Source organism: Artibeus jamaicensis, unplaced genomic scaffold (genome assembly GCF_021234435.1).
Source record: "Artibeus jamaicensis isolate MK-2021 breed Jamaican fruit bat unplaced genomic scaffold, CSHL_Jam_final contig_332, whole genome shotgun sequence".
NCBI lineage: Eukaryota > Metazoa > Chordata > Mammalia > Chiroptera > Phyllostomidae > Artibeus > Artibeus jamaicensis.
The window spans coordinates 16,499,891-16,516,976 of NW_026521788.1; the positions used below are offsets into that span (position 1 = coordinate 16,499,891).

A 17,086-nucleotide genomic window follows, 5' to 3' on the forward strand; every position below is an offset into this window, starting at 1 on the left:
AATGTCATAATTACAAGTTTTAACCAATTTTTGAGTTAAGATTTATAAAATCAAAAAGCATGTTAGTCATGGTTTTAAAAACTACATAATTCATAATTCAACATACTCATTCAACAAGTAATTTTTAAAACCTATCATGGATAAAATCATCTTTATTTTGCTAAAGTATTCAAATTATCCTGGCAAAATCATAGCTTATGATATCATCTTTCATCACTCCACATTACATTTTTCTTTTAAAAATGCCATTAATTTAATTCACTTCATCCCTTTTCTCCTTCCCTGTCTGTCCTTTTTAAACACTTATCTCCTCATACTTTTAAAACATCAACTAAAAAAGAAACATTATAATTAATATAATTATTAGCAAATAAAAACTATCCTTGTAAACAATTAATTCATGTTTAAAAGCTCTGAAAGTAACTACCCTGGCAATATTTATACCAAATATCTGAAATAATGTTTCAATGGCTTTCAAAATATTTCTTTCATATCAATGAAGAAAATTATTTAATACAAGCATATACTGTATACCTATTACATGCTAAACACAACCAGAAAACAGAAATAATAATGGTTAAACAACTGTGGCTTTTTTAATACAATTAATATTCTTGTTTAGCGATCATGTTGCTTTTTATAAAACTCTTCAAACTGAAAATTTATTGTAATCTGTTTTGGACCACTCTGCCTGGTTTCAGGAATTGTAACTACCCCACCATGGCTAAGGATGAGTGAGTGACCTCTGGAAGGCGAGCCACAGGAGACAAAGCTTGTCTCTGGTAGCAAATGCTGCCTCAGTTTCCTCCCTGCCCCCAAAGCATGGTCAGAAGTCCATGATGGGTAAGTGTCCTCACAGTGGGGAGCAACCTAAGCCAGACTCGATCACTTGGGAGGCCATCTGGAAGGACTGCAGGGGGTGGGGGCTGCAACAAAGAGTGAGCAATAGACCCTTGCGCCCCCCCCCATATGACATAGCCAGAGTCCCCATGTCCTCTGGGAGAAGCACTTCCTGGCTCTAATCCACTTAAGCCTGAAAACCTGATGGGGAGGGGTGTAGCTCCTTGCCTTGCTAGAGCAGATGGCGGGGGGGGGGGGGGGGGATGTGGCATCACAAAGAATTCCTAAAAAACCTGTGAAACCTGCTCTGCTAAGAGTGCTTTCATTCATATGTTAAGGGTCCAACAGGAAACCCTAAAGTTTTTGGAAACTCCCTTCCTGAGAGACACTGACTCAGACCAAGCCCTCAGATTTCTTTGAAATGTTATCTGCTGTTTGATCCTTGCTGCCCTGTATTCCTGTGTATTACAACCCAATAAAAGCCCCTGGAGGAAGGGGCTCAAGGCCTTTTTCCTTGGAGAAACTGGTCACCGCTCCTGGCCTCTTTTTCCTCAGAGAAACTGGCCACCTCGTCTCCCCAAGCAGATCATGTCTTGGTAGTGTTTACTTTCATCCATGGCAGACCAGAGGACTTGTGGGAAAAGTCACCTCCACAGTAATCTATAATATTTTCTTAAATGAAACATTTCCTGGTATGAAGTTACCTATTATTTAAACATATAATTTCACATTAAATATTTGCTATTATCCACAATCCAAGGAAAACCATATGCTATTAACTGTTCCATAAAAATTACCTTTTATCTACAAAGTCTTACTTAGCAAAGTTGTTTCATACTATACACAAGCCAGTGAACTATCTTTACAATCCTTTAATCCAATTTATGTTTCCCTAAAGAACAGAATAAACTATTAGTGCATGAAATATCCCGAAAGAGTACTAACAAAAAGACATATAAAGCCTTTGCATTCTCTCTCCCTCTTTTAATATGGCAGCCTCAGGGGAAAAAAAAAAGAATAAAAAGTAGACTATGTCCCTAAAAGACTTTCTGGCTGAGGACGAAGGAACTGGTAGAGGAAGCACCTATGTCCCTCAGTCAACTGGGCTCATGAAACAGACAACCTCTGGAAGATGTTTCAACTACTTGTCACAGTAATGATAATGATGGGTATAAGGCACCTCTCCAAAGGACTGTTCCATCCTCTCCATTGCTCCACAGGCTGCTCAGGAACCCAATACTTAGGAGCTGTTTTCCTATATTGTTACCCTACAATGCTTTTCTAGAGCACCTGCCATATGAGGTGATAGAACACTCCATCAAGGAATTCTTTAGGGGATTATATATCAGAGTAGTCTGTTTACCAAGTGAACCCAGCAATCCAGAGAGGTTGAAAAGTTTTGGTTATACTGAGTTTGAGGACCTAGATTCCTTGTTCAATGCCCTGAGAATCAATGAAGTGTCTCTAAGTTACAGAAATTCTAGCAGACACTGCTGATGAAGCACAGGATAAAGACAAGGATGATGGTTCCTTTGGATGAGTTAGAAACTGAGATTCTGACAAAACAAATTGATGACTACCCACCTAGCATAAGTGATGACAGCTTTGGAGATAAGTATCAAGATCATTATGATTCAGACCAATACCGTGATGGGTATCAGGATTGTTATTATTATGACCCAAGCCAGAATATGGATTGATGTGGGGACCAGGATCACTATGATAACAGAGGCAGCAGAGACTATGATACAGGCTATGATTCCAGGATAGCCAGTGGCAGATCATTTGGTAGTGCGTATCATAGAGATGATGACTACAGAGGAGACAGGGACTGCTATGAAGACAGATATGACAGACACAAAGATTACTCTTAGAAAGATTACACATATAAAGATAGAGATCCCCCCACAAAGACCCAAACTGAACCTAAAGCCCTGGATCACTCCTAAGGAAGATGATTCCTCCTCTGCTAGCATTTCTCAGTCCAATGGAGCAGCCTCTATCATCTTGAGAGAAGCAAAACACAGCTGCTAGAGAATGAAAAGTAGAGAAACGGCTACAGGAGGAACAGGAGAAACTGCAGTGTTAGCTGAATGAGCCAAAAGGGAATGGTGGAGTTCAGAGAGACACCCAAGCTGGCAAAAGTTTATAAACTCAGGAACAGGAATGGAACAATAAAGACAAGAAGTACAGCAGCACAGATTGGAACATCAGCCACACCTGGCAGAAACACACAAAGGAGAGAGTGTGGGAAGTCTTTAGAAAATGAAACACTCAATAAGGAGAAAGACTGTGACTTTCCAACTTTTAAGCCTCCCAAACATGAATAGTCCCTAAAGGTAATTCCAGCTCCTCCACCAAAGGAGAACGCTTAGGTAAAACAAAGTTCTAACCCTCCTACTTGATTTCACAGCTTGGAAACAGAGCAGTAGTCCCCTACAAGTGGTTAGGGGAAAGTAGTTCCAGCTCAACCATGTGAGAAAGGACCAGCAAGGAAAGCAGATGAAAATAAAGTACATGGGATGAGTATCCCAAAAGGTCAAAGAGGGAACTCCAGCCATGGCTCAGGAAATGGTGGGAACAGAGACCACTAGAAGGACTCAGATAGGAAAGATGTAAAAACGATAAAGATTCTCAATCTGCATCTGAGTAAAGAAACCTGAAGTAAATCTACCCTCCTTCAGTTCTACAAGCAAGTATGCTGTTCTCTCAATTGATGGTGATGATAAAAATGAGGGAGAAGATTACATACAACAAACCTCTACCTCCTGTGCTTTCTCTGAGTCTCTAGCCATCCTGGAACATTGGAGAGCAAATGAAACTTCTATCCAGACAAAACAGAATAAAATTCACCATCTCCTGGAGACCTTTCTTAACTTCACAAAAAATAATTACAAAAATAAGATGACATTCTTTTGCATGTTGCTGCAGCCTTTAAATTATTAACTGAAGAACTGCCATCATAGCTAGCAGGAAAGAAACATGTCTTAACAGAAAATCTGTGTGTTTTCATGATATATACAGTTGCCTGTGTGATTAGTGCCTAGAGTCTCCCAGTTAGCAAAATGGCTACGACAGTGATGCGGTGTTTAAAATCTGGTTGGGCAGTAGGGCAGACGAGAATAAGAGTGTGAGATTCCTACCTTTAATTCTCATTACCCGGATGTTGCATATGTGAATTCTCAAACATTATCTAAATGAATTTTCCATCTTTGAAAAAGTTTTTTAAAAAGATACAAAGTTGTTTAACAAAATCAAAGAGTATTTTGAAATTTCTGCCAGATATTTCAGACCCTCTTCAGCAGAGGGTCTGAGACCCTATAATCAGCAAGATAAATCTAAATTTACATTCAGTTCTTGTTCTTTTTAAAACAAACTGAAAATGCTTAATAAAACAGAAAACAATCTTACCAATGCAGGCCAATAGGTCTGTTTGCTCTTTGATCCCTGAGTCTGGCTAGGGTTGTTCCTTCTGGCCCAGATTAAGTGGTATTCCACCAAGAAAGCTGAAAAATCTTCATAAACTCTAACCCACTCTCGTTTATCCCATTCAAGATCATCAAATTCCACATATACCTATGGAAAAGAAAACATAAAATGCCTTAAGCAATAAAGCGTATAAGCTATGAAGGTGAATTAGAAAAGACTTCAATGAATTCATTTTTCAAATTAACGTTTTTCTTAAAATCATTATTTGAGTAACCTATCCTTAACCACATAACTCCTACTTAATATATAAAAATATAAATCATAACTCTACTACAAAAAAGCAGTTTACAAAATGTTGGTAAGTACAGACTGACCAACATACAAATATATACTAAAGAACTGTAGATACAGCTTTGACTCTAGAAACAGGTTGGAAAATATTTTCTATAAAACACCAAATAGCAAATATTTAAAAATTTGCAAACAATATGGTCTCTGTCAGAACTATTCACTTATGACTTTGTGGTATGAAAAGTCATATACAATATGTAAATGAATGAGCTTGAAAATCTATAGATACTAACAGAATGAAAAACAGAAACATGATCATCTTAATTGACACAGGAAAAATTTTTGACAAAAATCACTCATGATTAAAAAAAAAACTTTAAGAATAGAAGGAAACTTTCTCAACATATAGTAACGGTCATACTAAAAAACCCACAAGTAACATCATACTCAATGGTGAAAGACTGAAAGCTTTTCCTCTACACTAGGAACAAGACAAGAATGTTAATTCGGAAAACCAAAGCTAACTCTTTTATAACTCATTCAATCATTCTACGCCTTCTTGTCCCCCACTTTTATCCCTTTTTATTCATTTTCTAAAATTATCTTTCATAGAGCTGTCTTCCCTACTAGGTTATGAGTTACATCAATAACAGTACTGTTCTTATTTACCTTTTTCTTACACTCATCCTTTGCTCCCTTATACCTGAAGTGTTTCAGTTTTCGTTTATTTAAACCCTGTTTGTTCTCTGGCCTCTCGAGTTCTTCAGGAAGTATTTAACCCCCACTTTAACTCAAACATAGCTTTGAACTCCTATAAGCAAGTTATTTTTCACAGTTTATATCATCATATGATAAAATATTGCCCTGTATTCTTCAGATATAATGAGAATATCTTTATTCACCAAGGGTAGGGTAGAGCTGTTATAGTGTCCAAAACACTGTAACAGCTGCATACATACAAATTGCTTAATAAATATTAAGTATCTTCTGACTCCTACTATCGTGGACTTTTAAACATGGAAGACAAAGTAGTAAAAGATGTTTGACTTTGAGGTCTTCCTTTTTCAGGAAGCTAGTTAGATGTGCTTATCTACTAGAACTGGTATAGAGAGAAATACATTGTTCAAGGAGATAACATCTATTCCTAGTTATCCACACAAAGTCATAGCAGAAGCCCAAGTCAAGGAACATGACTGTTGGCTTCTTACAAAAATGCATCATTAGGGGTTGAGAGGAGGTTTATCTGGTCTTATACAAAGGTTGCAAACTACTGGGTTGGTCAAAAAGTTCATTTGTTTTTTTCCATAAGATGGCTATAGTAGTGTTAATTGTCTTTAACTTCATTCAAAATAACTGTTAGATTGTACTGACAGTTGGCATATAAGCATGCATTTAAAAGAAACATCAAAATTGGTGAATTTTTGTGAGCACTTTAGTACTGACAATAGAAGAAAATACAGAACATTTTTGGTATGTTATGCTTTAGTATTTCAAAAAGATAAAAACAAAACTGAAACACAAAAAACAATTTGTATAGTGTATGGAGATGGTGCTATGACTGACTAAACATGTCAAAAGTGGTTTGAGAAGTTTTATGCTAGAGATTTCTCACTGGATGATGCTCAACAGTCAGGCAGACCAGCCGAAGTTGACAGCAATCAAATTGAGACATTAACTGAGAACAATCAACATTATACCATACCATAAAAGCCAACATACTCAAAATACCCAAATCAATAAATTTATTTGTCAAAGTGAAAACTGTGTTTTTTATTTTACAGAAAAAAACTAAATGAACTTTTTGGTCAACCCAATATACCAATTTCTCTAATACTTAAAATTTTATATGATTCTCCCAAACAGCCTGGTACTGGCATAAGAATAGACACATAGTCCAATAGAACAGAACAGAGAGCCCAGAAATAAACCCAAGTCTCAGTGGCCGATTAATATTTGACAAAGAGGAAAGAAGCATAAAATGAAGTAAAAATAGCCTCTTCAAATGGTGTTGAAAGATCTGGACAGCTACATGCAAAAAAATGAAACTTGACTACCAATCTACACCATACACAAAAATAAATTCAAGGTGGACAAAAGACTTAAATCTAAGTCATGATAACAAAGAAGTCCTAGAGGAAAACATAGGCAAGAAAATCTCAGACATTCCATGCAGCAATATTTTCACTGATATGTTCCCTTGAGCAAGTGACATAAAGGAAAGAATAAACAAATCAGACTTTATCAAAATAAAAAGTTTCTGCATGGCTAAAGAAAACAGCATTAAAATGAAAAGAGAACCAAGTATATGGGAAAACATACTTGCCAATGATACCTCAGACAAGGGTTTCATCTCCAAAATATACAAATAACTTGCATGAGTCCATTCCAGGAAGACAGACAACCCAACTAAAAAATGGGCAAAAGACTTGAACAGACACTTCTCTAAGGAGGACATACAGAGGGTCCAGAGACATATGAAAGAATGCTCAGCATCACTAGCCATCAGAGAGATGCAAATTAAAACCACAGTGAGATACCACTTCACACTGTTGAGAATGGCCATCATAAACAAAGCAACCAATAAGTGTTGCAGAGGATGTGGAGAAAAGGGAACCCTAGTGTACTATTGGTGGGAATGCTGACTGATGCAGCCACTGTGGAAAAACAGCATGGAATTTCCTCAGAAAATTAAAAATGAAACTGCCTCTCGACCCAGCAACTGGACTGCTGGGGTTATATCCTAAGAACCCTGAAACACCAAGTCAAAAGAACCTATGCACCCCAATGTTCATAGCAGCACAATTTACAATAGTCAAGAGCTGGAAGCAACCTAAATGCCCACCAGTAAATGAATAGATTAAAAAATCTATCGTACATTTACACAATGGAATGCTATGTAGCAGAAAGAAAGAAGGAGCTCCTACCCTTTGCAACAGCATGGGTAGAACTGAAGAGCATTATGCTAAGTGAAATGAGCCAGGCAGTGAAAGACTAATACCATATGATCTCATCCTTTAAGTGGAACCTAATCAACAAAACAAACAAGCAAGCAAAATATAGCCAGAGACATTGAAATTAAGAACAATCTGACAGTAACCAGAGGGGAAGTGGGAGGGGATAATGTGGGGGAAGGGATTTCAGGAACAAGTATAGAGGACACATGAACAAAACGGGGGGAGGGGGGGAGGTGAAAGCTGGAGAGGGAGGTAGGGATGGCTGGGGTGGGAGGGAAGTGGTGGGGGAGTAAATGCAAACAACTGTACTTGAACAACAATAAAATAATTTTTAAAAATTTGTAAGATTCTCATATATGATTATTAACTTGTGTTATAAATAGGCTTTTGGAAACTCTAGAAAACTGAAGCAGAGACAATGTTTGGGAAAACCCGAGCGCTATCTTTGCTGTGCTCTCACAAACAAATATAATACAGCCTACTGACAAAATATTTTAGTCAAGACCTAAAAAAACAATGTTTGTAAACATTTCCCTACCGTAAAGGACATAAATTCAAAGTAAAGTCTTCCAATAGCAAAGACCTTGACACAAAAACAAAAATAAACTACTGAAACTCATTGCTTATCCTACATGCTGCTTATGCTGGCTCCCTCTCACATCCCATGGGAAGGATGCACAGGATCCAGGCTGAACACCTGTGTACCCAGAAAACACTGACTTTAAGGAGACTTCCCACTTTTATAGTAAAGTAAAAGCTAGTCTGCTCTTTGTTGGAGGAAGCTATTACCTCAGTCCTCATTGTTGCTCACTGCAAACAAAACTCTGAGAAATACCCCAGGTAAAGAACAGTCAGGGTTTTGCATTCTTGTCATACTAAGCAAGAAATGCAGGGATACTTGGTGTCTTGTGTTGGATTCCTTCTACCAACACAGATAAGATTTTGTATCTTGGCTAACTGAATTAGTAAATAATCTAGCCTTACAGTGTATGGGTATTTATGTGGTGTAAAGTTTAAGAAGGTATAGCTTCTTTCCACACATCTGCAAACCACATAAAATATTTAACATACTATTTTTTTAAAATTATGTACTACTTTATATTAACCCCCTTATCATTCACCTCTGTTGGGTCTTTTTGTCTGCTTACTTCCCTATCTTACTAAAATACAAAGTCTGTCCAGAAAAAGTTCAGCCACAGTTAATATAATGAGAATGGTTTGCTCAACATCAATATGACCTGGTGGCCAAGGAGGGTGGACTGGAATGTGCGTGTGTGAACAATGATGAATTCACTGTACTAGCCAGTGGGGGTGGTAGATGCCATTGAGTGAGCGTGTGTACTTTGTGGCTGTCACATACAAAATGACTGAGCAAGTAGAGCAATGAAAATGTATCAAATTTTGCATTAACCTTGAACATTTCTCCACTGAAACTATTCGGATAATTCAGACAGCTGTAGGTATGGGCAACTGGTGATTGGCAGCTTCATCACGACAATGCACCTGCTTATGCACTGCACTTCATGCAGTTTTTTTATGAAACATCAAACCACTCAGATGATTCAGCCCCTTTACAGTCCAGATCTGATGCCCTGCAATTTCTGCCTTTTCTCAAAACTAAAATTACCTTTGAAAGGAAAGAGATTTCAGACCATCAGTGAGATTCAGGAAAACACAACAGCTGATGTTGACTAGGAGAACTGTGTGAAGTCCCAACGTGCTTACTTTGAAGGGGACTGAGCCATCATTGTACAATGTTTCTTGTATTTCGTATCTTCTTCAATACATGCCTCGATTTTTCATATTACCTGCCTGGATACCTTCTGAAAAACCTCATGTGCATCTTTATGTTCATTGAAGCCTTCTGTATGATGGACAAACTACTGAATAAACCCAAGAATCCAACAACAGATAAGTGGATAAAAAAGCTGTGGTACAGGCTCTGGCCTGGTAGCTCAACTGGTTGGAGTGTTGTCCCGATACATTAAGGTTGCAGGTTGGATTCCCAGTCAGGGCACATACAAGAGTCAACCAATGAATTCAAAAATAAGTGGAAAAATAAATTGATGTTACTTTTTTCTCTCTCTCTAAAATCAGTTTTTTAAAAAAAAATCTATGGTACATATATACAATGAAATATTACTCAGCCTTAAAAAAAGACCAACACCTTAACATTTGCAACAGGATGGATGGACCTAGAGGATATTATGCTAAGTGAAGTAATTCAGTCAGAGAAAGACAAATTCCATATGATTCCACTTATATGTAGACTCTAAAAAATAATATAAATGAACAAATAAAACAGAAATAGACTCACAGATACAGAGAACAGACTGATGCTTGTCAGTGGGAAGGGGAGTTGGGATACTGGGTTAAAAATATCAAGGGACTTTAAGATGCACAGATTGCTAGTTATAAAATAGTTATGGGGATGTATAGTACATCATAGGAAATACAGTCAACAATATTGTAATCACTATGTATGATGCCAGGTAGGTACTGAAAATATCAAAGGGAACACTTTATAAAGCAGTGGTCCCCAACCTTTTTGGCACCAGGGACCACTGACTCACATGCTGCTCACCTCCTGCTGTGTGGCCCAGTGCCTAACAGGCCACAAACCAGTAACTCATCTGTGGCCAGGGCTTGGGGACCCCTGCTGTAAAGTATATTATTATCTGACAACTATGTTGTACACCTGAAACTAATGCAAAATAATGTTAAATATAAACTGTAACTGAAAAAACTTTTTAAGGAAAAAAAGAGGACAGATGATAACATGTGATCCCTCCATGGGTATAACCCAGGCTTTATAACTGACAGAATAGAGCCTTAGAAAAGGATTTGATTAACTACTTATATTTCTGGGGCACTGAAATTATTTGATGTTATCAGTATTTTGAAAAACAAAGAGAAAATGAAATATTGTTTCTCTGTACTAAGTTATTCATGGTTTTAATATAGAATAAGTAAGACTCAAAGTTTTCTAAATTTCTTAATCAGTGACTTTTTACCTTTTCTACACTTCTGCCTACCTGGATCTAATCATCTCTAAGAACTGCTCCATACCATAATTCTTTAACAATCTATTCTAATTCTGTTCCTGCTTTCTTATTTATCTTGAATAGTCCATTTTCAATGTCCACCAACCATTCATCATTCAGCAAATACTGACTAAGGATACATCTCTGTATACTGCAGTCATTCCCCCATTTACAACTCATTCTGAATCTTATATAGTCTCTCATCAGGTCTCTAAACTTCCTAGTTTCAAGATGTATTTCAGAAGTCTTCTAAAAAAGAGAGGAAAGAAGGGAGGGAGGCAGAGAGAGAAGGAGGGGGGAAAAAGAAAATTCTATCACTTGTGCCGAGTCAAAAGTCTCTCCTCCTATGTCCTCTTGCAATTTACTTCAGCCTCTATCAAATGCACTTAGTAGCCTAAATTGAAATTATTTGTGTCCTCAACTAAATTATGTCAGTTAATGATACTGATTCAATTTAAAAAATAAGAAGTGAAGAGAACTGACATAATCTCAGGCAGTGGGTAAATAGATTCACTAGTGTAACTCCTTTTGAGTAATGTCTGAAAAGTATATATTACTATTAAGACTTTACTTCAACTATAAAAGCTAGTTCCCTCTTGCAGATAAAAAATATGAATTTTAAAATTTGAGAGAAAAATATGAGAAATACCCATCTCAAAAAACATACAATGTACATTTTTGAGGCGTTATGTACATTATGACTAAATATACTTCTACTATCTCTAAGAGAAGCCAATCAAGAACATAATAAGCATCTCTTTCTATTAGGGTGGACCAGTGATCCAGTTCAACAGAGACTGATCTCTGACTGAAGAAGTTAAGCACCAGATCCCAGAAAGCTGCCTTGATTTCTGGAGTCTCAGGTGGAAAGAGCATACATAATGCTGCACGCTCCTGGTCCTACTCCAAACAGTTATCAGTATTTTAAGACAAAAAGTGGAGAGTATAAGAGGAAATATATCAAAGTATGTTTAGGACATGTATGTAAAAATGAAAAAAAAAACACTGATGAAAGAAACTGTAAGGTCTAAATAAATGAACAGAGGTACTATATTTATGAATCAAAAGACTCAATACTGTTAAGAAGTGAATTCTTCCTAAAACTGTTCTATAGACTCAATACAATTCCAATCAATACACCAGCAGGATTTCTACAGACCCTATAAAATTTATATGGGAAAGGAAGGGATGGAGAACAATTGTGAAAAAGAAGAAAACAGTTGGATAACTCACACTGTTTGGTTTCAAGCCTCAAAATAAAACTATAATAATCAAGACAGTGTAGTACTGGGAAAAAAAAGACGCAGGTCATTGTAGATATTAAAGTCGAGAAACAAATCCATACAGAACTGATAACTGATTTTCAATAAATGTACATATGCAATTGAAAGGAGATAGCCTTTTTATTGAATGTTGGGATAATTAGACATCCATGTGCCAAAAGAAAAAAAAATAGAACTTCTACTCATACTTCACACCACATACAAATACTAAACCCAGGAAGGCTATAGACTAAAACAGTAAAGGTGAAACATTCTGAAGAAAACAAAATCTTTTGTGACTTTAGGGTAGGCAAAGAATTCTTAGAAATGACTTCAAAAGCATAAACCATAAAAGAAAAAAATGTAATAAAGTAGATGGCATTAAAACTTAAAATTTTTTGTTCTGCGACAAACGATGTTGAGAAAATAAAAACAAAATCCGCAAACTAAAAGAAAATGTGTATCTAAAATGTAAAAAAAACTTACAAAATTCAACAAAAAACCCAAACCAATTAAAAAATATGGAAAAGATGTGAACAGATATTTCACCAAACAAGATATGAACATGGAAAATAAGGACATGAAGCGATACTCAAAATCATTAGTCATTAGAAAAATGAAAATTAAAACCACAAGGAAATATGTACCTACCATTACACACCTAACAGAATGGCTGAGTATTCAGCCATGTGAGATAAAAACTTGTATTTCTGAAAAACATCTGTATACAAATGTTTATAAAAGTTTTATTTTTAACTGACAGAAGCCAGAAACATAACAATGGGAATGGATAAACACACTATGGTATTTTCATAAAGTGAAATACTTCTCATCAATAATAAGAAATAAAGTATTAATATATACAACAATATAATCAATCTCAATTGCTTTAGGATAGTTAAGTCTGATTCAAAAGGCCATATAATATATGATTTTACTCACATAACATTCAGGAAAGGACAAAACAAGGAGGACTGAGAATTGATTATTTGGTTATGCAGGATTACAGAGGGGTAGATGGAAGGATTTGAAGGTTTGAATTCAAAGAAGTTGTAGCAAAAGAAAATTTGGGGGGGGGTGATTGAGCTGTTCTGTGTGTTGACTGTGGTAATAGTTAAGTAACTATACATTTGTCTTAACTCACAGAACTGTTCATGCCTCCCAAAATAAATGTTACTCTAATTAAAAAACAACAACCTGTAAATAGAAAATTTAACCAAAAACGTAAAGGAGGAAGAATGAACATCATGAATAACCATGCTCCTCCCTTCTTCTAAATGCATTATTATACATATTGGGATTATACTATATATATAAAGGGTTGTATGCCTTTTGGGATCAAGGACGGAAGAAGATGGCAATCTCAAAGGCTATATCCTAATATGCAGGTAGACCAGAAATTTTTTGCAATTATACCACATTATTGTGGCACAGGTTGATCCCAGGATCCTTTATCCTTGAGAAAAAAACCCTGTTAGTGAGACTCTGACATACCCACTTACACTCTCTCTCTTGTGCTGAAAGGTAAATATGGAGTAGAGATGGGGGTGAGGAAAGCACTACAGGGAACACTGACAATTAACAATTAAACTAACTTTCTCTTTCTCTCTCTCCCCACCCCTCAAAACCATATAACTGGTAATGTAGTAATTTCTGTGGGAAGAAAGAGCACTAACAGAAAAGCGCGTCCTAAAATGAAAAGGACATAGATCTTGGGTTCCAGAAAGTTTAGGATATGGAGCCTTATTTATAAGCTTGCAAATGTTTTGTTTACAAAGAGCTCTTAGAAAGAATATCCCAAGTTTAAAGAAGACAAATTAATAAGCACAAGTAGGCACTAGAGCACAGTATTAGGTATGACTGGTGATTCCCCTAGGGACTTTCCCTAGGTTCAAAGTAGGATGGGGGAGGAAGCAACAGTTGATACACACTATATCTTAGTTTCACAGAAATTCCTTTCACTTGAAGGATTTTACAAGACTGAGTAAGTCTTATAAATCAAACTCATTGAGTAAGTTTTTCCATCTAACAAGCCCTATTAATAGAAATTGTTTCATTCTCAATTCTTATTAGGTGAACAAAAATGCTTGAATTTAATAAATAATCACAAAGTCCTTCAAGTGAAAATTTACCATTATTGACTAACATCACCTTTCATTACAAGAGAAAGCTAAAAATATTTAAAATTCATAAATAATTCTTCAATGATTTACTATGGTAGATCACTTACTCTGATTTTGGATATATGAAAAGCTATTTTGAGAATCTAATTGCTCTTTTTTTCATAATGAACTTTCCCTTATAAAAACAAGAACATAATGGATTCCTATGTGCCCATTATCCAGCTTCAGCAATTTTCACCTCATGGCCAATCTGGTTTTAACTAAGAAATTACTCTGCAAATATATGTATTGTCAGCCAACATTCAAGTTCCCAAGAATGGTCTTTTTTTTCTTCTAGATTTGTTAAAATTAAGATCCAAATAAGTTCCACATTTTACAACTGGTTGAGACGACTCTTACATTTCTCTTTATCTACTGATTCTACACTTTCTCTTTTCCTCCTGCAAATTTCTGTTAAAGAAATCAACTATATTCAAAGTAAAAAAAAAGCAAGGACCTAAAACCAAGATTACTCTATCTAGCAAAGCTATCATTTAATGTTGAGGGACATACAAAGACCTCCCTAAATCACAAAAAGCTAAAGAAATGATAATGGGTCTTCTTTAAGAAGAAAAAAATTAAAAATGAATAATAAATTAGCAACAAATACATATCTATCAACAATTACTTTCTTTTTATTTTATTTATTTTTCTATCACCATTTATCTTCTCTATATCCTCTTTCACTTCCACTTACCCCCTCCCCCACCACAATCACCATACTGTTGTCTGTGTTAATGAGTTGTTCTTTTTTTCCTGTTTTGCTCTCCCTCCACCTCCTAAATCTCAAAAAACTAAACAAACAAGTATAACAGAAACAGAATCATAGAACATTTCATAGTTGCCAAAAGAGAGAGGGGTTGGAGGCTGAGGAAGTATAAATACCTTTATACTTCCTAAAGGTATTAGGAAGTATAAATTGGTAGTTACAGAATAGTCATGAGGATGTAAAGTACAACAAGCAGAACATAGTCAATAACCCTGTAATACTATATAAGGTGTCAGATGAGAACTAGATTTATCAAAGTGATCACTTCGTAAGCTGTGCAAGTTTCCAATAATGGGGTTGGATACCTGAAACTAATATAATATTGTATTGTGAACTGCAATTGAAAAAAATTTTTTTAATTATTTGAAAAAAAGGAAATCAAGTCATTTATGCCAGCCTTCAATTATCTGTATTTTGCTGACTATCCACTTGAGACATTTTTAAACATGTCCCTCTGTCCTTGTATTTTCTATAATTTTTACCCCTAGAGTCTTCAATTCAGAAGTGATAGAGAAAACAAGTTTATACACGGTACTGTGTTCGTCATTAAGGAGCATGTGTATTGCCTTATATCTTTCTGTGATGATAACAGCCAATGAGGAACATTGTCTCAATTCAGTACTTCATTGAGAGTTGCAAAATAGTATTATTTTACTTTTATCATTCCTTCATAGCTTACCATCTGAAATGTCTATTAAGTGAAAATTCCACTCATCAAATCTTTGGTTTCCAAGAGGCAGCTTAGAAAAAGAAGGAAGGATAAATGCTTGATTTTTATGAGTTCTTAAAATAATGAGTTGGTGTCCTAACCTTCAGAATGGTACACGATGAGTTTGTTTTTTAGGGGAATCAGTAGACATATAAACTCTAAAGATTTAAATAAATGTAGTATGCTTCAAATCACTGCAGTTGTTATTCCTACTGCTGTCAAATTTTGCCATCTTTGGCTAGTGAGAAACTCTTCAGCTTGTTTCTGAGCCTTTTAGACATGACCTTACAGTCTTTAATAGCTTCCTTGTTTCTAGCGTAACAAAATATCCAGTATAACAAAATGGTATAGTATTATCATCATGTCCATCTCTTGCTCCAGACCTGAAATCAACCATATCCAGGAAACCCTGGTACATTTCGATTGGAAACAGCATTCAGAGGTAACATGGGTTCTAGGACTGCTCATTTCTTCTGAGTTGGTCACTTTAGGCCTTTCACAGTGGTTAGAGTCTGTATGATTTTTTACTGATACTTCCAAATAAAATTCTACATTTTTCAACTGCATTGATTTTATTACACAACGACACTAATGTAATTAAATTAATTGCTTTGTTGCACAATATATATACAACAGCTTGGGAATAAATATACTAATACTGTTTTTATACTGTTCTAATATATTAGTTCTAATAACTAATATATTAATTACAGTTTTTATATTGTTCTTTTGTCTTCAGGTTATAAACTAGGCATGTATAATCAAATTACTGCTTTTTAAAGACAATTAATATTTCTTTCCTATGGTCATACTATTTTGGCTTCTTTATTTCATTTTGCTTTCACTTCTAAGTTTCTTTTTTTAATGATAAAACTTGTTTTAGAATTACATAAAATATTTCAATGGTTTCAAAGTCACACCTAGAAAACAAGCTAGATATATTAACAGAACTCTAGCTATTTCTTCTATCTCTGTTTCCTATAGTTACTTAGTTTTTGGTAAATTCCTAGATTTTAAAAAAGTTGTAAAATGTTATATATACACAAATATATTTTATTAGATAAAACATACTTTAGGGATTTTTTGTATTTTATTTTCACTTCATAATAATATCAAGACCATGGCAAAGAAGATATTCCTTATTTGCTTTACACCTATATAATATTCGATTGTATTATAATACTCAATTGTATAATTAAATTATTTTTTAAAAATACTTACTGACTTGAGAGAGAGCAAGGGGAAAAAAGAGAAAGAGACATTGATTTGTTGTTCTACCCATCATAGCTTCACCAGTTGATTCTTGCACCTGCCGAGACCAGAGATGGAACTCATAACCCTGACATACTCGGATGATGCTATGATCAACTGAGGTACTCAGCCAGAACCCTATTGATAGAAATATGGGTTGTTTCATGCTTTTGCTACTACCAATGCTGTTGCTTATTTACAAAAGCCAAAAAATGTAAACCACCCAAACTGTCATCAACAAATGAATAGATAAAAAGATGTGATGCATATACACGGTGCAATATTATTCAGCCATGAAAAAGGTCAACATAGCCTTCCATTTGCAACAATGTGGATGGACGCATTATGCTAAATGAGGCAAGTCACACAAAGATA

General features: G+C 35.4%; 1 protein-coding gene and 1 pseudogene across 5 annotated transcripts in view; one reads left to right on the forward strand and one right to left on the reverse strand.

Moving 5' to 3' along the window:
* Positions 1 to 17,086, reverse strand: part of JMJD1C (jumonji domain containing 1C) — a 311,987-nt gene that overhangs the window by 182,718 nt on the left and 112,183 nt on the right. For 4 of the 5 annotated variants that reach the window (XM_037158683.2, XM_037158682.2, XM_053664018.1 and 1 more), the window contains one exon: positions 4,252 to 4,416. The exons of the other annotated variant lie outside the window; for it this stretch is intronic. In XM_037158683.2, coding sequence (XP_037014578.2) covers positions 4,252 to 4,416 — 165 coding nt within the window. The remainder of the gene's footprint in view (positions 1 to 4,251; positions 4,417 to 17,086) is intronic. 5 annotated transcript variants of the gene reach the window in all.
* LOC119059125 (eukaryotic translation initiation factor 4B-like) lies at positions 1,830 to 3,786 on the forward strand (annotated as a pseudogene).